Source organism: Aotus nancymaae, unplaced genomic scaffold (genome assembly GCF_030222135.1).
Source record: "Aotus nancymaae isolate 86718 unplaced genomic scaffold, 86718_ANA_hifiasm-v0.15.2.pri h1tg000011l, whole genome shotgun sequence".
Classification (NCBI taxonomy): domain Eukaryota; kingdom Metazoa; phylum Chordata; class Mammalia; order Primates; family Aotidae; genus Aotus; species Aotus nancymaae.
Genome location: NW_026988422.1, coordinates 76,796,979 through 76,822,822, shown reverse-complemented (window position 1 = coordinate 76,822,822; position 25,844 = coordinate 76,796,979). Strand labels below are relative to the sequence as shown.

The following is a 25,844-nucleotide window of genomic DNA, read 5'->3' as shown; positions in this document are numbered from 1 at the left end:
TGAAAAACCTACAGTTAACATAATAATTTAATGGTGAAAGCCCAAATACTCTCCCCACAAATTGGAAGAAAGAACAAGGATGTCCACTCTCAGCACTTCTATTCAAATGGAGATACTAAGCAGTGCAAAAAAAAAAAAAGAAGTATAGAAAGAAAAAAGGGAGAAAGGAAAGAAGGGGGAAGAGAGAGAGAGAAAAGGAAAAGAGGAAACAAAGGAGGAAAGAAAGAAGAAAAGGAAGAGAGGGATGGTGAGAGAAGAAGGAAGGAGGGAAGGAAGGAAGGAAGGAAGGAAGGAAAAAGCCATATAAATTAGAAAGAAAATAAAAAATAAAAATTATTTATAGAGAGCATAATCGGGTATACAGAAAATCTTAAGAAACTTACAAAAAAGCCACAAAAACTAATAAGTGATTTTAGCAAGGTTGCAGGGTGTAAGGTCAACATACAAAAATCAATTACATTTTTCTATCATATAGTACCAATAAAAAAGTATAATATTAAAATTTTTAAACACTATTTTTAATAGCATATAAAATCATAAAATATTTAGGATCACCTTTAACAAAATATAAGATCTGTACACTAAAAACTAGCAAATATTGCTCAAAGAAATTAAAGAAGACCTAAATATATGGATAAATATACCATGTTCATGGATGAGAAGACTCAATATTGTTAAGATGTCAATTCTCCTCAAATTAAACTATACAGTCAATGTAACCTCATTCAAAAATCCAAGCAGAAGCTGGGCTCAGTGGCTCATGCCTATAATCCCAACACTTTGGGAGGCTGAAGCAGGCAGATCACCCTGAGGTCAGGAGTTCAAGATCAGCCTAACTGACATGGCGAAACCCCATATCTACTAAAAATACAAATATTAGCCAGGCATGGTGGCACATGCCTATAATTCCAGCTACTTGGGAGGCTGAGGTAGGAGAATCAATTGAACCTGGGAGGCAGAGGTTGCAGGGAGCCAAGATCACACCACTGCACTGCGGCCTAGGCAACAGAGTTAGACACCATCTCAAAAAAAAAAAAAATCCAAGCAGATTGTTTTGTAGAAATTACAAACTGATAGTAAAACTTATATGAAAATGCAAATGTACTAAAACAACCCAAAAAATTATTAAAAAGAACAATCTGGAGTATTAACACTACATAATTTTATGTATTAAAATAGCCCACAAAATTTTTAAAAGAGCAAGTTCTAGAGGATTTCTACTACATGATTCTAAAATACACTATGAAGCTACAGTAATCAAGATTATGTGATATTGTAAGGATAGGCAATGAAACAAAATAGAGAGTTTAGAAATAGACACATACATATATGGTTAATTATTATTCAACAAAGGGTCAAGGTAATTCAGTATGGAAACAATACTCTTTTCAACAAATTGAACTGAAAAAACTGGATATCCTTAAAGGAAAAACAGTTCCAACCCTTACCTCTCACTATATACAAAATGGATTCCAAGTAGGTCATATACTTAAACATAAAATCTTAAACTATGCAACTTCTAGAAGCACGAAATTTCTTTACAACCTTAGGAGAGACCAAAAAAGGAAAAAAAAAAAAAAGATAAATTTCAATTAATTTATCAAAATTAAAAGCTCCTTCTCTTTGAAATGCCTAAACAGGGAAGCCCCTGATGAGACAGCATGTTCACATTGTTCACATTATGTTGACCAAAGTCTTATATTTTGAACATAAAATATAATAAGATAATAAAATAAGCACTCCAATTTTAAAAGGAGAAAAAATTTCACTGGTAAGTTTACATACATACACAAAGGGTAAGCAAACTTGAGAAGGTAAGAATATAGAGGGAAAGTTAAATATATGAAAATAGTGGTTACAGTTGCCACAGAACACAAAAAATGAAAAGCTGACCTAAGAATTACAGCCTTTCACCAGAAGCAAAACTAAGTTCCTTCTGAAGGAATATATGATACGAAGCCTCAAATTAGCTCTATAGTTCTTATATCTATTGTCTTGAACACAAAAAGACACAACCACACAAATAAGAAGACAAAAAAAAAAAAAAAGAAAGAAACAATAGACAAGAGAATCAGAATCTCCAGGGATCCAGAACACTGAGTTGTCAGAAACAGATTTTAAAATAACTATGCTTAATATGTTCTATAAAATAGAAGACAAGTTAGAGAATATCATCAAAGAACTGGAAATACACACACACACACACACACACATATGTGTGTGTGGAAATTCTAAAAGTGAAAGATATAATGGGGGGCAGAATTTAGGGAATGTTGGTCAAAGGATACAAAATTTTAGAAAGAAAAGGTAAATAATAACCAAAATTTAAAACATAATTAGGAGGCTAAAGAGTTTGGAAACAGGAAGACATGTCAGAAAAAGATTCAGCATGAAGCACAGAAAGATGAAATGGTGGGGGACAGGGAATACAAAAAATATGCAGAAAAGGGTGCATGAGAGAAAGGTCTAACATAAATGCCATTAGAATTCCAGAAAGAGGGATGAGACTATGTCAAAAGCCACTTTTGAAGAGATAAGGAAACTTCCAGTTACAACCATAATAAAAAGCTGGTATTGATCTCATCTTTCCACTGGACAAAGTGTATGAAGCAACTGGTTTCAGACGTTGGACACAGATGAAAGCACAGGGCTGCTCTCCTTTTTAAAAAGTAAAGCATACAAGTTAAGTTCTACAATCACCTTGGCTTTCTGCCTGGTGATATTTCCAAACTGCAGCATAGAAAAATGAAACTCAATAAGGAATCAGCATTTTTTGGTGGGTAGAAGAAACAGATTTTCAGTGGGTAGAGAAATCAAAATAAAGAAATGCTAAGGCGGATGGAATTTGTGAGTAAAGGTAGAGAACAGAGGAGAGCTGCTGAGAAGAGGTACCACAAATCAGTGGAAGGGCATCCCTCAGGCCCTTGGCCTGCATGTGCTCAGAGGAAACTTCTGCAAGGACTAGCAGAGAACTGCTGCTCAGTGGTGGAAAGTAGAACAGAGATTTTGGAAGTCACACAGGACTAGGTACACACTGTATTTCCAACGTAGCCCAAGTGAAGAACTTTAGTGAACACACTAGAAATTCAAGAGACAATAGGTTGTAACAGATAGGTCACACCTTAGGAATGAAGACCGTGCTCTAGGCCTAAGTTAAAAAATTTGTAGACATAGAGTTGTTGGTAGTGATCTTTTACTATCTTTTTAATGTTCATGAGATCAGGAAATAATAGTATTTATTTCCTTTCTGATATTAGAAAATTGTATCTAATGTATTTTTCTTTGTTTCCTTGGTTAGATTGGCTAGAAGTTTATTGATTTTTTTAAAAAACCATTTTCAATTTTGTTGATTTTTCTCTATTGTTTCCTGTTTCACATGTTACTGAATTGTTTTCTAATTTTTATTATTTATTTTCATATACTTGCTTAGACTTAAATTGATCTTCTTTCTCTAGTTTCCTAAAGTAGAAGATTATACTGTTGATTTTACATGTTCCTTCTTTCTACTCTATATCTCCAATGTTATAAATATCCCTCTAAACACTGCTTTCACTGCATAACACAAATATTAAAGATAATGCTATAGGAGTAATAGTTATACATTAGGACTAAAGGCAAAACTGAAATATACTTGGCTTAACAAGTTATGAATCTAAGTCCTTAGGAAGGGAAGAGTTGACAAAGAGAGTCCAGTTAACAGGTACAGCTGGATAGAAGGAATAGGGTGACTATATTTAACAATATATTGTATATTTCAAAACAGCTAGAAGAGAGGACTTGAAATGTTCCCAACACATAGAAATAATAAATACTTGAGGTGATGGACACCCCAAATGCCATGACTCCATCATTTACACAGTCTATGCATATAACAAAATATCAGGCCATAACAAAAATTTATGGGATATTTTGTATCCCATAAAAATGTACAAATAGGCCAGGCATAGTGTCTCCTGTCTGTAATCCAGCACTTTAGGAGGCTGAAGCAGGAGGATCACTTGAGCCCAGGATTTTGAGGCCAGCTTGGAAAACATAAGGAGGCCTATCTCTACAAATAATAAAAAACTAGCCAGGCATGTTGGTCATGCCTATAGTCCCAGCTACTTAGGAGGCTGAGGTGGGAAGATCACTTGATCTCAGGATTTCAAGATTGCAGTGAGCTGTGATTGTGATGCCACTGCACTCCAGTCTAGGCAAGAGCAAGACCCTATCTTGGAAAGAAGGAAGGAGGGAAGGAAGAAAAAAATACCCAAAAAATATGTACAAGTAAATTTTTTTTCAAAGACCAGCAGTCAAGAAGGCCATAAAATCTGAAAATTTGCCGAGCGCAGTGGCTCACACCTGTAATCCCAGCACTTTGGGAGGCCGAGGCGGGTGGATCACGAGGTCGAGAGATCAAGACTATCCTGGTCAACATGGTGAAACCCTGTCTCTACTAAAAAATACAAAAAATTAGCTGGGCATGGTGGCGCATGCCTGTAATCCCAGCTACTCAGGAGGCTGAGGCAGGAGAATGGCCTGAACCCAGGAGGCGGAAGTTGCGGTGAGCCGAGATCGTGCCATTGCACTCCAGCCTGGGTAACAAGAGCGAAACTCTGTCTCAAAAAAAAAAAAAATCTGAAAATTTTACATAAAAATAAACAAATAAAACTAAGCCCTGATGCAAGAAGGCGATCCACCAGTAACTTCATTCCAACAAATACAAAATACAAAATTCAATACTTTTTAGAGTAAACAAAATAGTTCAGAGTCTCTACAACATATTCTTTACAATGCCCATCATACAATAAACAACTTATAAGACATGTTAAAGGACTAGAAAATGTGATCCATAATCAAGAGGAAAAGAATGAAAAGAAGCAAATTACCTAGACTCCTTTCAAATTAGAAATAAGGATTTTAAAATAAGTAGTTCAAATATGTTAAAGAGTATACAGAAATAGATCATTCAGATGAAAATTCCCAGAGAGATGAAAACTGTAAAAACTAAAGGAAAATTCTAGAACTAAAATTCTAATTAGAAAAAAGTAAAATATATAAAAGTACTAACTCACTGGATGGACTTTCAAAAAATATTAGCAGAAAAAAGGATCCATGAACTTGAAAAATTAATACAAATCCAAACTCATACACAGGTAAACATTTTTGTTTTAAATGGAGCATTTAATACCTCTAGAAAAGTATCAATTTTTTTTAAAGTCTCAGAATGAGAGGAGAAAAAAGAAATGGCAGAATAAATATCTGGATAGAATAACATCCCAAATTTTGCCAAAACTGATAAAGAACACAAAACCACAGATTTAAGAAGCTCAGCAAACCCCAAGGAAAACAAGTAAAAAAACCACCACACTCAAGCAGAATGTAATGAAAGTGCTAAATACCAAAAATAAAGAGAAAATCTTTAAAAGAGGCAGAGAAAAAATCACATTACATTCAGAAGTATAATTACAAGAATAATAGGTAATTTCCTATCGGATACAATGAATTGACACCTTTAAGGAGTTAAATGAGAGAAGCAATGTTCACTAATTACAATGGAATTACCATAGATATATTTTTTTAAAAAGATAAATAGAGCCTGGATACTTGCAAGTTAAACTACTCTCCTAAATATCACAGGCAAAAGATATAGCAATTAAAATGTTTAAATAGTTTTAAATGAATGCTAGTAAAGACCTAAAATATCAAAATTTGTGGGATGCAGTAAATGTAGAGCTTAGAGGGAAGTTGGTAATTTTAAATGGATAAGTAGAAAAAAATTATTATTGGAAATAAACAATCTAATTTTTTAATCCCAAGAAGCTAGGAAAAAGAAGAGAAAATTAAATTCAAGAAAGTAAAAGGTACAAGATAGAAAAGATAAAAACGAAAAATGATACATAAAAAGTACAGCTTTTATCATTTTTCTGTTTTTTGTTTATTTTAGTTTATCTAAGCATTTGATAAAATTTAAGAACTATTCAGAATACAATCTCTAAGTCAACTGGAAACAAAACGTAACTTTCTGAAACTGACATAAAGGAGATCTGCAAAACCCTACAGCTAATAGCATACTTAACAGTGAAATATTCCCACAAATTAGAAACAATGCAACAATATCTAATATGGCTTGGATTTGTTTCCTCACTCAAATCTCATGTCAAATTGTAATCCTCAGTGTTGGAGAACAGCCCAGCGGGAGGTGACTGGATTGTCGGGGTGGATTTCCCCTTTGCTGTTCTCATAATAGTGAGTGAGTGCTCAGAGAATTGGTTATCTAAAAGTGTGTGGCACCTCCCCCCACCTCTCCCTCCTGCCGGCCATGTGAATATATGCCTGCTTCCCCTTTACCTTCTGTCATGATTGTAAGTTTCTTAAGGCTTCCCCAGAAGTAGAAGCTGGTACATCCCACAGAACCATGAGCCAATTAAACCTCTTTTCTTTATAAACTACCCAGTTTCAGGTATTTCTTTATAGCAGTGCATGAACAAACTAATACAGAAAATTCGTATTAAAGAAGCAGGGCATTGCTATAAAGATACTTGAAAATATGGAAGCCACTTTAAAACTGGGCAAAAGGCAAAGGTTGCAACAGTTTGCAAGGCTCAGAAGAAGACAGGAAGTTTGGATCTTCCTGGAGACTTTTTAAATTGTGACCAAAATACTGATAGTCATATGGACAATGAAATCCAGGCTGAAATAGTCTCAGATAAAGATGAGGAACTTATTGAGAACTGGAGTAGAGATCACTTTTGCTATCCTTCAGCAAAGAGAATGGCAGAATTGTGCCCCTGCTCTAGGGATCTGTAGAACTTTGAATTTGAGAGATGGTTTAAGGTATCTTTCAGAAGAAATTTCGAAGCAGCAAAGCATTCACAATGTGGCCTGGCTGCTTCTAACAGTGAATGCTTATATTCATAAGCAAAGAGATTATCCAAAACAGGAACTTATATTTAAAAGGGAAGCAGAACATAAAAGTTTGGAAAATTTTCAGCCTGACCATTTGGTAAAAAATAAAAACCCATTTTCTGGGGAGGAACTCAAGCCAGCTGCAGAAATTTGCATAAGTAAAGAGGAACCAAATGTTAATATCCAAGACAATGGGGAAAATGTCTTGAAGGCATTTCAGAGAACTTTGTGACAACACCTCCCATGACAGGCCCAGAGGCCTAGGAGGGAAGAATGGTTTCACAGGCCAGGCCCCGCTGCCCTGCACAACCTCAGACACTGTTCTCTGTATTTTAGCCACTCCACCTGCAGCTGGGGCTAAAGGAGCCCCAAATGCATCTCAGGCCACTGCTCCAGATAGTGCAAGCCATAATCTCCATGGCTTCCCCATGGTGTTAAGCCAGAGGATATGCAGAGGGCAAGAGTTGAGGCTTGGGAAGCCTGTGCCTAGATTTCAGAGGATGTATGGAAATGCCTGGATGTCAAGGCAGAAGTCTGCTGCAGGAATAGAGCTCTCATGGAGAATCTCTACTAGGGCAATGTGGAGTTGAAGCCCCCACACAGAGTCCCTATGGGGACACTGTCTAGTGGAGCTGTGAGAAGAGGGCCACTCTCCCTGAGACCCCAGAATGGTAGATCCACCAATGGCTTGCACCATGCACCTGGAAAAGCTGTAGGCACTCAACATCAGCCCATGAAAGCAGCTGCAAGGGGTGTACCCTGCAGAATCACAGGGACAGAGCTGCCCAAGGCCTTGGGAGCCCACCCCTTGCATTAATGTGGCCTGGATGTGATACATGGAGTCAAAGGAGATTATTTTGGAGCTTTAAAAGTTAATGACTGCCCTGCTGGGTTTCAGACTTTATGGGCCCTGTAGCCCCTTTGTTTTGGCCAACTTCTCCCTTTTTAAAAGGCAGCATTTACCCAATACCTCTACCCCCATTGTAATCTGGAATTAACTAACTTTTTTCATTTTACAGAATCATAGGTGGAAGGGACTTGCCTTATATCAGACAAGACTTTAGGCTGTTCTTTTGAGTTAATGCTGGAATGAGCTAAGACTTTGGAAGACTGTTGAGAATACATGATTTTTGTGTGTGTGTGTGTGTGTGTGTGTGTGTGTGTGTGTGTTTGAGACAGAGTCTTGCTCTGTCATCCAGGCTGGAATGCAATGGTGCAGTCAAGGCTCAATGCAACCTCCACCTCCTGGGTTCAAGCAATTCTACTCCCTCAGCCTCAGAGTTGCTGGGACTATAGGCACGTGCCACCACACCTGGCTAATCTTTGTATTTTTAGTAGAGACAAGGGTTTCACCATGTTGGCCAGGCTAGTCACAAATCCCTGACCTCATGATCTGCCCACCTGAGCCTCCCAAAGTGCTAAGATTATAGGCATGAGCCACAGCCACCTCACCTGGCCGATTGTGTTTTGAAATGTGAGAAGGCCATGTTATTTTGGAGGGGCCAGGGGTGGATTGATATGATTTGGATTTCCTCACCCAAATCTCATGTTGAATTGTAATTCCTATGGTTGAAGCAGGGGCCTGGTGATCAGATCATGAGGATCATGAGGTGATTGGATCAAGTGGATTTCCCTCTTGCTGTTTTCATGATAGTAAGTTAGTGCTTGGAGAATTGGTTGTTTAAAAGTGTGTGCACACACCCCCCACCCACCAGCAATGTGAAGATGGGCCTTCTTCCCCTTCACCTTCTATCATTATTGTAAGTTTCCTGAGGCCACCCCAGAAACAGAAGCCTGTACAGCCCACAGAACCATATGCCAACTAAACCTCCTTTCTTTATAAACTAACAGGAGCATGCCACCACATGGAACATAAATCATAAAGAAGTCAATAAGCCATACTCATCATACACAAAAATTAAACTTAAGACAGAACATATACTTAAATGTAAATATAGGCCTTCTGGAAGGAGAAAATCTTCACAATCTTGGAGAAGGCAAAGATTTCTTAGACAGGTCATGAAAAGCATTAACCATAAAATCAAAAATGATATATTTGAGTTTACCAAAATTAAAAACTCAGGCTCATCAAAAAAGACAGGGAAATAAAACAGTAACCCCAAGACTGGAATAAAATATTCATATTCTATAAATCTGACAAATGACTTATATCAAATTAAATAAAGAACAACTACATATCATCAACAAAAAAGGTAAAGAATCCAACCAATAATTGGTAAAAGACTTTCTCAGGTACTTCATAAGATATATGAATAACTAATCATTATATAAAAATGTGCTCAATAGCAGTCATCCCAGAAATTTAAATTAAAACCACAAGATATACACCCACCAGAATGGCTAAAATTAAAAACACGAACAATTGCAAGTGATAGCAGAGTGGAGAGCAACTGAAACTCTCATAAATTGTTGGATGAAATGTAAAATGGCAAAAATACTTTAGAGAACTATTTAGAAATATAAACTCTATAAACCAGCAATTCCAGTCCTAGGTATATACCCAAGAGAAATAAATGCATAAGTCCACAAAAAAACTTGAATAATATATTCATAGCAGCTTTATGTATATTGGCTAAAAACTGAAAACAACCCAAATATACATCAATAGCAAGGTTGATAAACAAATGACATAGCCATGCAATGGAATACTTAGCAGTACAAAAAGAACTACTAATATCCACAAAAACATGGACTAATCTCAATAATATGTTGACTGAATGGAGTAAGACATAAAATATATATAGTGTTTGATCTCCATTTACATGAATACCTGAATTAGATGAATATATGAATTATGTAGAAACAAGAATAGTGATCACTTTAGAGTGAGAGAAGGGGATGGTGTTTGGAAAAGGCATACCATTACTTCCTGGATTGATGGAAACATTCCATTATCTTTATCTGGATGATGACTACATGAGCACTATACATTTGTCATAATTGACCCAGCTGTATATTTGATACTTGTGCATCTAACTTATACCTTAATGAAGTACTACCACTAACAAAAGAGAGATAAGCCTGACAATTTTCCAATGACAAAATACATCAAGCCCCAGATGAACAAGTCCTATGAACCCCTCCAAAATGACAAATATAGAGAATATCATAACTAGATATATCACAGTAAAGCTGCCAGAAATAAAAAATAAAGAGAAAACTTTTAAGACAAAGAAAAGCTTACCTCCAAAAGAGTTATAATTGGCAATTGACTTTGATAGAAAGTCAATTTTTTATAAAAACAATGAAAATGAGAAAATCATGAAATACCTTCAAAGTATGAAAAATAAAATGACTGCCAATCGAGGCTATCCTGGTCAACATGATAAAACCCCATAACTACTAAAAATACAAAAATTAGCTGGGCATGGTGGCAGGGGCCTGTAATCCCAGCTACTTGGGAGGCTGAGGCAGGAGAATCACTTGAACCAGGGAGGCAGGGGTTGCAGTAAGCCGAGATCACACCATTGCACTTCAGCCTGGTGACAAAAGTGAAACTCCATTAAAAAAAAAAAAATTGTATACAATGAGGAAATAGCCTTAAGAAACAAAGGCAAAGCAAAGCCATTTTCAGATAAACACTAACTGAGAAGACATATCTTCAGTAGAATGGCACTAAAGGAAACAGGAAAGGACATTATTTTTAAATTTTTCAATCTCAGGAGCTTAGAGATACAAAAAAAGAAAAATAGCAAGAAAATGAAAAATCTAATCTAACTGACTGCACTGAACAACAGTAATTATGTTTTGTGGAATATACATATACACACACACACACACACACACACATATATATATATAACAAAGTATAGCATAGAAGTCAGGAGGGAGTAAAAGGAGTTAAAATCTTCTACCACTTTTACACAAAGAGATAAAAGGATTACTTTATACTGGACACTGATATGTCAAGAATGCATGATATAATCTCTAGAGTAATGATTAAAAGAATAGTAGAGGACTGCCAGACACGGTGGCTCATGCCTGTAATCCCAGCACTTTGCGAGGCTCAGGTGGGCGGATCATGAGGTCAGAAATTTGAGACAATCCTGGCCAAGATGGTGAAACCCTGTGTCTACTAAAAATACAAAAAATTAGCTGGGCATAATGGCAGGTGCCTGTAATCCCAGCTACTCAAGAGGCTGAGGCAGGAGAATCGCTTGAACCCAGGAGGCAAAGGTTGCAGTCAGCTGAGATCACACCACTGCACTCTGGCCTGGTGGCAGAGCCAGAATCTGTCCCAAAAAAACAAAAACAAAAATAATAGTACAGGACTAAATAACTTACTAAGCCAAAGACGGGGCGATGAAATATTTAAATATACTTAATCAGTGTAAAAGAGGCAAAAAAAAAAAAAAAAGAGAGAGAGAAAAGAAAAAAGGGCAGGAAAAATAGATTACAATAGAAAATTGTGGATTTAAAGTCAAATATATCTGTAACTACATTACATATATACAGAATAAATGCTTCAATTAAAAGGCAAAAATCATGAATATGGAGTTTAAAGAACAACTATATGCTGATTACAAGACACACATAAAATAAAAGAATACAAAAAAATTGAAAATTAAAAGATGGGAAAAGTTATATCATGCAAATGCTCATGAAAGTTGGTATAGCTACATTAGTAAAAGACAAAGTAGATTTTAACACAAAAAGTACTAGAAGAGATAAAGACATGCATTTCATAATGGTAAAACTTTCAACTAACTGAGAAGATACTGCATTCTAAATTTGTATATACCTAATAATGCAGCTTGAAAATATATAAAGCAAACGCTGACAGAACTACAAAGAGGAATAGACAAATCCACAATCATAGTAAGAAATTTTTAACACCCTGCTCTTGGTAACAGATAGAAGAAATGAGCAAAAATATAATGAAAATATAGAAGATTTGAACTAAACAATTACAAATTTGATTTCATTAACACATGTAGAAAACTGTACAAGCAACTGCCAAACAGAAGTTCTTTTTAAGTTCTTTACACAGGAACATTTACAAAAATGACCATATGCTAAGCCCTAAAGAAAGTGTTAAAAATGTCAATGGAATGAAATAATACAAAGTGTATTATCTGATCACAGAAGGATAAAGCTATAAATCTCCTTCTAGATGACCCATGGGTCAAAGAAGAAACCATGAAGGATTTAGGAATCAGTGTAGCACAGGATTTAGGAATCAGCATATCACTGTGAGGTTTAAGTCACTGCAATAAGGCAAGAAGACATAAAAGGCTTATGGATTGAGAAAGAGACATTACATTTGTATTATTCAACAATAATATAATTGTGCATATTAAATTAATTTTTAAGCAAGACAACCATAATAAATTATTAGAACTGAAAAGTAACTTAGCAAAGTGGCTGAATACAAGACCAATATACTAAAAATTAATTGCATCTACATACTATCAACAAAGAGTTAGACAATGTAATTTTTAGAACATATATCATTGACAATAATATTCTAAAACTAAATATCTAGAAATAAACTACATCTACACATCTACATCTAGTAGAAAACTAGAAAAAGGATTGAGGGCAACTTTAAAAAAAAGCCTAAATAAATGAAGAGATATACCATGTTCATGGATTGGAAGGTTCAATATTATAAAGATGTTAGTTTCCCAAATTGATCAAGATTATCCCAACATAGATTCAAGACAATCCCAATCAAAATACTAGCAGTATGAGTGTTTGTATATGTTTAACTTGAAAAACTCTTTAACTTAGCAAAGAGCTACGAATAGGCAAGATATCATTGAAGTTGGAGGAAGAAATGAAGGAGGAGAAGGAAAAAACAGAAAGAGGAGAAAGTAGGTGAAGAAAAGGAAGATGAAGAGAGCAATAATAATAAGGTAAAAGGACTTCCAGAGCTGGATATAAAATTTTATTATTAAGCTACAGTAATTAAAACAGCATGGCATTGATAAAAGGAAAAATATATCAGTTGAACTAAGAATCTAGAGACAGAACCATTTTTAAATAGACACTTGATTTATGACAAGAAAATGGTACCACAGAGTAGTAAGGAAAGAATAATATTTTCAATAAATAATTTTGAATCAACTGGCTATCCATAAGAGAAAGAAATTGGCCATTTCCTCATACCATAGAGAAAAATTAATTCCAGATAAATCTAAAAGATAAAAAACAAAAATTATAGAAGATGACAAAAAAGCATTATAATTTGGGGGTAGAGAAGGATTTTCTTAGATAGGACATAAAAAGGATTAAATACGAAGACAAAGAATGCTAAGTAGATCACATTAAAATACCTTTAATAATAAGACATTATTAAGAAAATAAAAAACAAGGTATTTGCAACACATATAACTGACCAAGATTATATAGGAGGATATTCAAATGGCAAATAAGCATATGAAGAAACGTTCAGCTTCATTAGTAATCAGGGAAATGCAAATTATAATCACAATAAGATACTTCTACCCACCCTTGAAAATGGCTAAAATTTTAAAAACTAAAAAAAAAAAGTCATACCCAAAATGCGGAAAATAAGACAAAAAGAACTCTCATACACTACCAAGGAGAGCATAAATTAATACAACTACTTTGGAAAGCTGTTTGCTATTATCCATCAAAGTTGAATATATGTACATCCTCTGATCCAGAAATTCCACCTTAGGCACCTAACAAATGTATACCAGTATGCACCAAAAGACATACACAAGGATGTTCATAGGTGCATTATTTATAAAAGGCAGAAAGAGAGAATAATCCAAATCTTCATTAGTAATAGAATGGATAGGTAAACTATGGTACATTCATTTGGCAGAATTAAGTACAGCAATAAAAATGAACAAAGTACAGTTATCCTCAACACCATGAACAAGTCACACACACACAACACACACACAGTCACGCATACACAAATAAATAATAAATTATTCTATTTCTATAAGATTCTGAAACAGATGAAACTAATCTCAGGTATTGGAAGCCATGTCAGTAGTTACCTTTGGGGTGTAAGAGGGAGCACATGGTAGGAGATGTCCCATGAATACTTATAAATTTGTGATTTTCTGTATGTATACAATGCACCAGTAAAAAAGTTTTACAACATTTTTAATTATGTAGAGATAAAATTGAGTTAATAAAAAAGATAACTAAGAACTCAATGTGACATAAAAGAACTGGTAGAATGTCTTATACTTAACTTGTATACAATTCAAAAATCCAATTGTACTGATGTGATATTTGGTAGCTTAGACCAAAATTTCACCTTGTAGTACTATCTTGAGTTAGTCTCTATCTGCTTTTGCAACAGTCTGTGTCTTAGAAAGGTACAATCCCTGTCTTGGAAATGCAGAGTCTGTTTCTTGGAGGTGTATGTCTTGTGCAACGTCTTTTGTCCTATAGTTCAAATGGAAACTAAACAATAACTGGTTCTGTTTCTTACTAACAAAGGCCATATTATTTACTAGTTGGGACACTGTAACAGGAAAATTACTAAATAATTTCTTTCTCTCCCACAGAAGCAGAGAAGCATAGAACAACATAACAGCTATTTTCATTGTCAAGAAACTTGTTATAGTTTTTTGCATCTTTTTTAAACAGGAGAAAAAATTGTTTTAATTATGTACATACACATGGGAGTCCCACAAAAATAGGAGACATTAATTTTTTGCATCTTTAAGACCAAAATAATTGGAGCAGGTGTTACTGATATACACTAATAAACCAAAAAGGAACAAACATTGTACATCACCAAATTCTCATTATTTGATCTTCTTTGTATGAGCTGTAAATATTCCCATGTTAACTATTTTTAAAAAATAATATATAATTCATACACTCATATGTGAAAATTATGGTGAATTACTAACAATCATTAACCCTGTGTGTTCATAGTGATTCTTTAAACTTTTCCGTGTTTGACATCTTTTATCATAAATAGTTGGCAGGAGCCTTGTGTAATTACATACAATATGATCTTAATTGTATTTTTTAAAGTTCATCAAAACCTGGAAATAAACCAAAATGTTAACAATGGTCATTTCTGGATAGTGTTGGTGCTTTTCCTCTTTACATATTACTATAATTTTTCTGTAAGTAAATTTTCCTTTTTTAAAAAATTTTTACTTTTTATTTAGTTATTTTTTTATTTTTTGAGACGGAGACTTGGTCTCTTGCCGAGGCTTGAGTGCAATGGCACAATCTCAGTTCACTGCAACCTCAGCCTCCCAGTAGCTGGGATTACAGGCATGTACCACGACACCCAGCTAATTTTTGTATTTTTAGTAGAGATGGGGTTTCACCATGTTGGCCAGGCTTGTCTCCAACTGCTGACCTCAAGTGATCTACCTGCCTCGGCTTCCCAAAGTGCTGGGATTACAGGCATGAGCCACCGCACCTGGCTAAATTTTTACTTTTTAAAGAGGAAATACTGTAAATCACTGGGAAAACAAACAAAAGTTGCTGGTTCCTAAGAAAGCATTTTATCTTTGAGCTTCTAAGTCAATAAAATCCTGTCTCCATATAATTTTCATTATTAAGAATATTTGGAGTTATAGTGCCATTTAAATACTGATGATACTCTTTGGTATGTCTTGCAGTAGGCACTGCAGACAATTTTAATGCTTTAGCTAATGTTTAATTAAAGAACTGAACTGAAAAAAGTGATGTAGCACAGTTAAAGTAAAAAAATGTGGGGTTCAAATTCAATCTGTGCCCTTATTATTTGTGTGAATTTAGGCATGTTACTTAAACCCTGTGTTCCTCTCCTCATCTGTAGAACGGAAATAAGACAAGTGACTTCCCAATATTTTTGTAAGGATTAATTGAGAATACATCTGTAAAACCTAATACGGCACCTTGTCCATAAATTGTGTTCAATTAGGAGAGGGCTAAAATAATTAGATAATATAATAAGCAACTAAACAATGTCTGACAAGCAGCCAGTAGTGGATAAGTAGTAATCTATAGACCAGAATGATTTTTTTTCTGTGATCTTTTGTTTTCTACACAGAATGCCATGTCTACTAGAATGGGAGTTTCAAGAGAGTTACTTCCCCAGGGCCTAGGACAGTGCCTGGAGGGCAGCAGCCATGCCATAACAGACCGCTGAAAGAATGGAAGCAGGAACATGTCATTGCAAGGATAGACTGAAGAATGAATGGTCTTAGAGATATCTTGATTCAGAGGGCACAAGAGAAGATCAAAGTTGCTCTGGTTATAGTGAGCATAGGCTGAGCTATTTCAGTGAAGACAGGTTTGACTGAACCTTCCTCGGAGCAATGGCCACAGGGATAGGTGGAAGTAGCTGTCAGTTTGCTGGGCTTTTGGGATGCTCAGAACAGGCAGATCTCATCAAGTAGCTTCTCAATTTAAAACCTGTACCTGGAGTCACTTTGCTGCTAGGATAAAATCTAAACTCCTTCCCAGGCCTATCAGCCTCTTGCCTGACCTCTGGCTACTCTCCTCCTCTCACTCCAATGTCTGGCTGCACTGGACTTTTTCCAGTTCCTGAATACTAACATGCTATCTTCTGCCTGCAGTGCCTTCTGCCTTCCAACTCACACTTTATCCACTCATGGCTCACCTGTTTCTGACATCTAGTGTGTACATATCCTTCAGGTATCAGCTTAAATGTCACTTACTTGAGAACCTTCCTTAACAAATACCCCTTCCCAAACTTGCCCATCCTCCTGGTGAGGTTAGAGACCCTTCCTGTGTGTCCCCAAAGTTCTCTGTATTTGCTCTACCTTAGAACTTATTACCCTTTAAGGCAGTTTTGAGGTCTTTCCTTGACAATTAGAGTGTAAGCGCCAAGACATTAATAATTTTCATGTTTTCTTTACTGCTTCACCAAGAGTGCTGAGAATAATGTCTGCCTAATAGTAGCCATTCCATAAATATTTGTTGAATAAAATGAATGAATTTCCATATCTAGATTGTAGTAAGTTCCATGAGGTCTGGTTTTGTGTTGGTTCCTGTATCATTGACAGAAAGTAGTGTCTGGCACAGAGTAGTTACTCATCAAATATTTATTGAATAGATAAATGTTATTTAATACTGATTATCCATTTATACTTCATGTAAGTGCTTATTTCAGGGATCAAATGAGATGTTAATGTCAAATATTTCAGTTGTTTCACCTTTTATTCTATTAATGCTTCCATATTTTGTGCTGCTTTTACATTCGAATTATTCACTTAGCAGCACTTAAACATTCTCTGCTATCTGTGATATACAGCACCAATGATACCAATTCCCAATTCTGAAAAATTTACTTAACTATCTACCTTTGTTGTTTTTATTATTGTTATCATGTAGTTTGGGTTTAGAATAAGCCCACCAAGGGCCACCAAAGCCCAAACAACAAGTATTACTATCTCTAACACTTGACTTCAAGTCTTTCATCAAGGAAAATAAATCAGACACCTGAATTCAGTTAAATCCCTTGAAAACCACCTCAAATCACCTTTGTAAATAGCAGTAATGCAAACAAATAAGTAGATTCTCAGAACATCAGTATGCAATCCTACAATAACTTGGAGAAAAGTTAACCTTGCAAAATATCCATCTCTCTCATTCTCAGAAAAATAGATCTAGAATTAAGTGGGGCAAAAAGGTGAACAAGGGCATCAAAATTCCATTAGCCATAGGTTTCTTCTTTTATTTAATATTATATAAACATAAACAACCTTCTAGGACCTGGAGGTTGTTGATCTGTTTGCTTGTTTTGCAGGAATTTTTGGTAGATATCTGTCATTGCATTTAAGGTTAATATTCTCTTCATTATTAATTATACCAAGATTCATCCACTGTTGACTTGCTAAGCAACCAGGCTATCGGGTCATTTTTTACTTATTTTTTTGAGACAGTCTCACTCAGTCACCCAGGCTGGAGTGCAGTGGCACAATCTCAGCTCACTGCAACCTCGCCTACTGGGATCAAGCGATTCTTCTGCCTCAGGCTTCCAAGTAGCTGGGATTATAGGCACAAACAACCACAACTGGCTAATTTTCGTATTTATAGTAGAGACGCGGTTTCACATGCTGGCTAGGCCGGTCTCAAACACCAGACCTCAGGTGATCCACCCGTCTCAGCCTCCCAAAGTGCTGGGATTACAGGTGTGAGCCACCATGCCTGGCCTATCAGGATCATTTAATTTTTATTTAGTACATGAGCTGGTGATATTGAAAGTGCTGCAAGTCTTCTTATCAGAGCAGAATCAGCTAGTTGGAGTTTCTGCTAAATGATGAGCAAATGTGCAGCAGCACTCTCACTGCTCATGCCTGTGGAGTGATTAATGGTAGCCAGAGTTGAGACCCTCAGCCAATGGTATATCAAATGGGACTGGGACATAAGGCAATTTGCCCTGATGCCATAAATGCTTTTGAAATTGATTTGAATTAATTCATCTTTAAACCATTTAGTTTCAGAAAGGATTTATGACCATGTCCAAAGGCACAATAAATATAATCCAGCAAGATAAAAATATATGTATGAGTAGGTGAGGCCAATGTGGCATAGGAGAAATACGGATGGGGCATCACAGGGCTCCTCTCCTCTTACCTGTGTACTGCAACCCCCTGTACTCGCTTATTGCCCCAGGAGGTTTTAAATTGGGCCAGTAGTGGAAAAGCATTTGCACAGCTGGAGGCTTCACTTGTGAAGGCCCATACGCAATCACATACAAAAGATCCTAAAGGAAACAGCAAGCATATTTTGACTTAGCATCATGAAACAAAAATAAAGGTAGACACTTCAACATTACCAAAGCAGTGAAAATTCTAATGGAGGGGTTTGAGATGAGTAATTTCTCTGGAATCTCATGCAGTCATGTTTCATAGATTAGATCACATTAAAACATTATATTTGTATGATTTGTGTATTTATTGGTCCTTCTGTAAATGAGCCCTCACAGGTAGCGTGCAAAGTACTTTATCTTCTAACAAATTCATCTCTAATCAGATTGATGTTAAAGAAAGATTTTAGAATAACATAAGCCACTTTGCCAAATACTGCATTTGAAAAAATATTTTCCTAATCACATTTCTTAAACATTCACATCTCCTATTTAAAAGAGGACAGATTCTCAAGGAACCTTTCAAATTAAATAAAATTGTCATAACATATAATATTAGCTTAATTCCAAGAATAAGATATAACCAATTACTTTATCCATCAAGACACAATGTTCTGAAAGTACCATTTCTGCTCTAATTGATAAATAATTAACCATTAAAAAAGAATTATAGGTTTTGCCACATCAAAATATTAGGACATTAACAAATTTGACCTAAACAACAGTTTTAATATGTAAATAATTTTTACTTTATTATACAAATTAAGTTTGTGACTATGGGTTAAATTTGACCCAAAACTTACTTTCCAGACTTCTTGTTTATATTTCATGAGGCATTCCAGTAATTGACAATGATACACTGTAATATAGAAAATGTAATTCATACATGAAATTTAAATACCAGACAAAACATCCTTTGATATAAATATAACAAATTTCTTCAGTATGACTTTTCAGTCTCTAATCATTAAATAAGAAATAACTTCTCTCCATATATTCATGCTTTAAAAAAATCACTTAAGCCCTTGACTTTACCAAGCTTTGTTCCAAGATCCTTGAGAAGTTTCATGCTTCATGTAAACAATGGAATTATTTTTAAAGTCCCTAGTAATCATACATTCACAAAATAAACTTATATCAACATAAGATCTACATAGGAAAAAAACTAGCCCAACAGAATCATAATAAAAGCTCATGTTTATTGAGCATTCATTATTTGCTAGATATTGTAGAAAGAGCTTTATATGTATTATCTTACAATTGCCATGGCACAGTTAGGAAACTTAAGACTCAGTGTCCAAATTGCCTAAGGTTCAATGGATAGCAAGTGGCAGACTTGATGGATTAGAGTGGAGTTTTTCATTTCATCCTCAGTTCCATCTTGTAGAGGAATTTTTAAAAGCTACACATCATCAAGCTTCCTTGACTTGCTTATCTTCATTTGGGGAAGAAAGATACTTTCAACCTAGTTAGATGCCTTTTGATACCTTCCTTAATCTATATTCCAGGCCTGTCCTACACTGAAGCAGTTCACACTTTATTCACCAGTGACCTCCCTGTCATTCAATCCAATGCACATTTTTCAGTCTGCATCTTACTTGACTTTTCAGCCACATTCAGTACTGCTGACTACTGTCTCCTTTTTGAAACACTTTCCTTGGCTTCATAATATGAATGACCCTCTCCTGTCTCCTGTGGTGGACAATACTGTTGCTACTTAACTGCTGTCAACACCCTTTTTTGCTTGTCCAATTGCCAATTGATATGGTTAAACTGTGTCTTCTCACCCAGATCTCCTCTTGAATTGTAATCCCCAGGTTTTAGGAAGAAACCTAGTGGAAAGTGTTTGGATCATGGGGGCAGTTTCCATGATGCTGTTCTCTTGATACTGAGTGAGTTCTCAAGAGATCTGAAGGTTTCATAAAGGCAGTTTTTCCTGCAATTGCTAGCTCTCTCTTTCCTGCCACCATGTGAAGAAGGTCTTTGCTTCCCCTTCACCTTCTACCATGACTGTAAGTTTCCTGAGGCTTCCCCAGCCATGTGGAACTGTGAGTCAATTAAACCTCTTTTCTTTATAAATTGCCCAGTTTCTGGCAGTTCTTTATAGTAGTGTAAAATGGACTCAGACACCAATACAAAGACTACAAAAGCAAGATACTTTCCCAGGGCCCCTTGCAGCTAGAAGTAGCCATGTGACTCAGTTCTGGACAATAAGAACGAAGAGAAAATCTGCTGGGGAGCTTCTGAGACATACTTTCTCTCTCTGATAAAACAAAAGAGGTATACCAGGAGACTTTTCTCTTAATGACCCCGCTTGATCCTATTACCTGTTTTTGGATGTAGTCATGTGAGGTTATAATAACCTCCACAGTGGCAGCCTTCTTGCAAATATAAGGGGAATTCCAAGATCTCAGCCCCCTGATATTGTGGAGCTATCTTCAGGACTTCCTATTAAGTAAACAACCAAAGTGCTTATACCTTAGAGCCTCTGTCAGCCAAAGACATCCTAACAGAGGCAACCTTTCTATCTCTTTGGAGAGAGAGCTCATCCTTTTCCACTGGGCCATTATCTGTTGGAGTTCCTGAAGGCCTAGGCACAGAACCACTCCACATTTCATTTGTTCTCTGCTTTCCCCTAAGCAATCTCATGCTGATACCCAACTTCAGCGGTCATCTATATGCAATTCAGTGAAGGTCACTGGAGACTTGTATATGGGCTCAAAGTTCATTAGCTCTAGTCCAAAGTTCTGTTCCGAGCTTCAGACCCATAATACAACTACCTAATCACCATCTCCTATTAGATGTCTCAGATACCATCAACACAACACATCTGAAACAGATCTCAAGATCCTCCTTCAGAGGCCTGATCTTCTTCTTCCAATGCCTCCTTTATCAGTGAGTAGAACTACTGTTACAGTTTGGATCTGTGTCCCTACCAAATATCATGTTTAATTGTAATCCCCAATGTTGGAGGTAGGGCCTGGCGGAAGGTGATTGAATGATGCCGGTGGATCCTTCATGAATGATTTAGTACCATCCCTTTGGTGCTGTTCTCATGATAGAGTTCTCCCAACATCTGCTTGTTTAAAAGCATGTGGTGCTTCCCCTTCTCTCTCTTCCTCCTGCTCCAGCCGTGTAAGACATGCTTCTCATTTGCCTTTTACCATGATTATGAGTTTTCTGAAGCCCTCCTTAGAGGCAGGAGCCACTGTGCTTCTTGTACAGCCTAAAGAACCATGAGTCAATGATACCTCTTTTCTTTATAAATTACCCAGTCTCAGGTATTTCTTTATAGCAGTGCAACAACAAACTAATACAACCATCATGCATCCAGTTAGTACATCCAGAAACCCACTCTACCCAATATGTCACCAAGTTCTATCAATGTTGCTTCCTAAATAGCTCTCAGATAGATCTGCTTTTTCTTCCATTTCAATTGTCCCTGCCTTTAAAGTGCCTAGACAAATACAATGACCTCCTTCCAGGTTAATCTATATCCAACTTGGCTTTTCAATCCATTCTCAACTGCAGCAAGGGTGACACACAACACAGCCCACTGAAAGCCCTTCAGCAGCTTCCCATTAGATTTGGAAAAAATACAGGGAGACTCCCTAACAGAGCTCACAACATCCTGCATGTTCCAGACCATGGAACTCTAAATCTAATCTCACACCAGGGAGCTCTCACTCTGAGTTCCAGCTACACTGATCCTTCAGTCTCAGCTGTTTGCCAGACTCCCCCGTGACACATGAGATTCCTCTTCCTGAACCACCCCTCCTTGAAGGCCTTGTTCACACGACTCATCCTGCAGTTCTCAAACCAAAGGTTACTTCCTCAAAGAAGCCCTCCTGATTCCCTCAATAAAAGCAAAATTTGCTTCTATAGAGTCTCATAGCATAACATACTTGCACTTCTCACAAGTAAAACTTTACACTTGATTTTATAATTATTTGATTAATGTCTTCTCGCTCTCACCCAACCATATTGATAAGCTTCCTGAGATGAGGATGGGGTCAGTCCCATGTCACTAACTATGGAGTGCCTAGCACATGGTAGATACTACTGATTGCATAGACACTCTAGAATTGGAAATTTGGTCTTAAGCCATCACTGAATTCTCAAGTGCAGATGTTCCAAGACACTTTCTGTTACACAGTGTCTGCTATTCTCCACGGGTCTGCTATATGAACCTTGTTCAGAGCCATCCACTGACCCATGAACGTACCTGGACAATTTCTTTGTTAAAACAGCTTCCCCTCCCAGAATGCCCCATTTACCTTATCAATAAAAACTCTGTCCATCTGGGCACGGTGGCTCATGCCTGTAATCCCAGCATTTTGGGAGGCCAAGACAGGTGGATCACTTGAGGTCAGGAGTTTGAGGCCAGTATGGCCAACATGATAAAACCCCGTCTCTACTAAAAATACAAAAATTAGCCGGGCATGGTGGCATGGGCCTGTAGTCCCAGCTACTGGAGAGGCTGAGGCAGGAGAATCGCTTGAGCCCAGGAGGCAGAGGTTGCAGTGTACCATGCCACTGCACTCCAGCCAGTGCAACAGAGTGAGATTCCATCTCAAAAAAGAAAAAAAAGAAAATCTTCTGTCCGTAATTTAAGACTCATCCTTGGCCCAAGTGACACAAAGTCTTTTCTAATCATTTCAATCCATACAGCTCCCTCCTTCTGATGAACTAACACTGCCTAGTGTATTTATTTAGTACTCCTATGTACTACATTACCTTGTTAACTAATGACTTCTGTGAATATACCTGATCTTTTCAATTAGAGGTAAGCTTCATAGCAAGCACCACATCTTATGTTTTGTGTGGTTTTCACAATGCCTAGCACAGACTCCTGTATATAGAAAGTGCTCAATAAATGCTGGTTACTTAAGAAAGGATTGTGCTCTATCCTAGATACACAATCAGCTACAAGGACCAAGTTGCCAGTTGCTGCTTCTTCTAGTAAAAATTCGAACAACAGAACAATGCCCTACCTCTTGGTCCCAGAGAGACCCTGGTGCATATTGCCTCGCTTAAGTGCTTCCTACATCACAAGACTAGCTTTGGGTCCCAACTGAAATTCCTAGTATAGAGTAGCTGGTTATAAACATTTCCTCATGAACAAATAAAGATACAGATTTTAAAATAACAGATGCAACTCTATCTGACCACAGTAGTTTTCCAGTGAAACATTCAACTAAACATTCAACTCCAAGAAGAAAATGGCAAATTGTATGGATTTGCTATTTATTGAGAATTTACAATGTGCCAGTCACTAAAGTAAGCACTTTACATATATGTAAATCATTAAATCTTTATAGCAGCATTTTAAAGTACTGCAGGAAGAATCATTTCCATTTTATAGATGAGGACACTTGGTTTTAGGGGGGTAAAAAACTTGCTCAAGGTTTCACTAACTGGCAATTTGCAGGTAAGCTCAGATGTGAATCCACATACAACTAATCTCGAAGTACTCTGCTTTACTACCACCCATCTAGCTTAGAAATTCAGACCAAACTCTCATGATCAGACTCTAATTAACTAGATTCCAAATAAATGGTTTTATTAAGGGTATAATATATAATGAATACAATAGTTTGATTATTTTAAACCAAACTGAAATATAAGATATAATTTCCCCTACGTATATATTAATTACATCTATATATAATAATCATAAGAGATTTCAGACTTAGAGATTGCTAGAGACTGAATGTTTGTGCCACTTCAAAATTCTTATGTTAAATATAAACCCCTGAGGCCAGGGGCAGTGGCTCACTCCTGTAATCCCAGCACTTTGGGAGGCCAAGACAGGTGGATCACAGGTCAGGAGTTCAAGACCAGTCTGGCCAAGATGGTGAAACCCCATCCTTACTAAAACTACAAAAATTAGCTGCCATGGTGGTGTGCACCTGTAATCCCAGCTACCCAGGAGACTGAGGTAGGAGAATCACTTGAATCTGGGAGGTGGAGGTTGCAGTGAGCTGAGATCACACCACTGCACTCCAGCCTGGGTGAGAGAGCTTGCAAGACTCCATCTCAAAAATAATAATAATAATAATCCAAACCCCCTAATGTGATAGTATTAAGAAGTGGAGACTTTAGGAGGTGATTAGTGCCCTTATAAAAGAGACCCCAGAGAACTCCCTTGCCCTTTCTGCCATGTGAAGACACAGTGGAATGACAGCCATTCTGAACCAGGAAATGAGTTCTCACAGATCATCCAATCTATCAGCATCTTGATTTTGGACTTCCCAGCCCCTGGAACTATGAGAAACAAATGTGCATTGCTTATAAGTCATTCAGTTTATACAATTTTGTTATAGCAACCCAAATGGACTAAGACAGAAAATTGGATCTGAGAAGTGGGGTGCTGCTATAACAAAGAGCTAAAAATGTGGAAGCGGCTTTGGAACTGGTAACAGGAAGGGACTGGAAGTGTTCTGATGTGCAGGCTAGAAAAAAAGTGTATATTGCCATGAATAGACCTTTAAAAGCAATTCTGGCGAGGGCTGAAAAAGGAAAGAGGAAAGCTATAGAAAAAGCCTCAATCTTCTTAGAGAATACCTAAATGATCCTGAAGAGATGTTAGTATAAATATGGACAATAAAGGCAATTCTGATGCGATCTCAGACAGAAACAAGAAATACATTACTGGAAAGTGGAGGAAAGGCCATCCTTGCTATAAAATGGCAAAGAACTTGTATGGATTGCTACTTATTGCAAATTGTGTTCGTGTCCTAGTGTTTTGTGGAAGGTAGAACTTGTGAGTGAAAAAATTGGATACTTGGCTAAGAAAATTTCTTAACAAAGTGTTGAAGGAGCAGCTGGATTTCTTCTGACTGCTTATATTGTAATAAAATGTGAGAAGACAGAATGATCCAAAGACAGAATTGTTAATCAAAGAGGAAGAAGAACTTAAAGATTTGGAAAACTCTCAGCCTCTCTGTATTGAAAGAATTAAGAAGCCTGTTAGGAAAAGAATGATGAGAGTGTAGCTAAGTGATCATTTAATAAGGTTAGTCAGCCATCTCAACAGAAGCCAGGAGGTATTGTCCAAAACAGTGGAAGAATGACCCCAGAGGCAATTCAGAAATCCTCTGCACTGCCCTTCCCATCACAGATCCAGAGTGCAAGGACCCTGGGGGAATAATGGTTCCAAAGGAGAGGCCACCAGCACTTTTGACACCTCAGGGCATGCCACCCCCTCACAAGGCACCTTCTCACATTGTAAAATTCAGTCCCATACTCCCATGCCTCACTGTTCAGCTGCCCTTTGGCCAGAGCAGCATGCACTGTACCCAGCAAAGGCATGGAGGTGTAGTAGCCTCCACCTAGATTTCAAAGGATGCCCAGGAGAGCTGGAACCCCTCCCTGAGAA

General features: G+C 36.8%; 1 protein-coding gene across 15 annotated transcripts in view; it reads right to left on the bottom strand.

Moving 5' to 3' along the window:
• UNC79 (unc-79 homolog, NALCN channel complex subunit) overlaps nt 1–25,844 on the bottom strand; it is a 272,118-nt gene that overhangs the window by 183,773 nt on the left and 62,501 nt on the right. For all 15 annotated transcript variants that reach the window (XM_064375185.1, XM_064375187.1, XM_021675722.2 and 12 more), the window contains 2 exons: nt 19,267–19,322; nt 18,451–18,580 (listed from right to left, as the gene is read on the bottom strand). In XM_064375185.1, the coding sequence (XP_064231255.1) occupies nt 18,451–18,580; nt 19,267–19,322 (186 nt within the window). The remainder of the gene's footprint in view (nt 1–18,450; nt 18,581–19,266; nt 19,323–25,844) is intronic.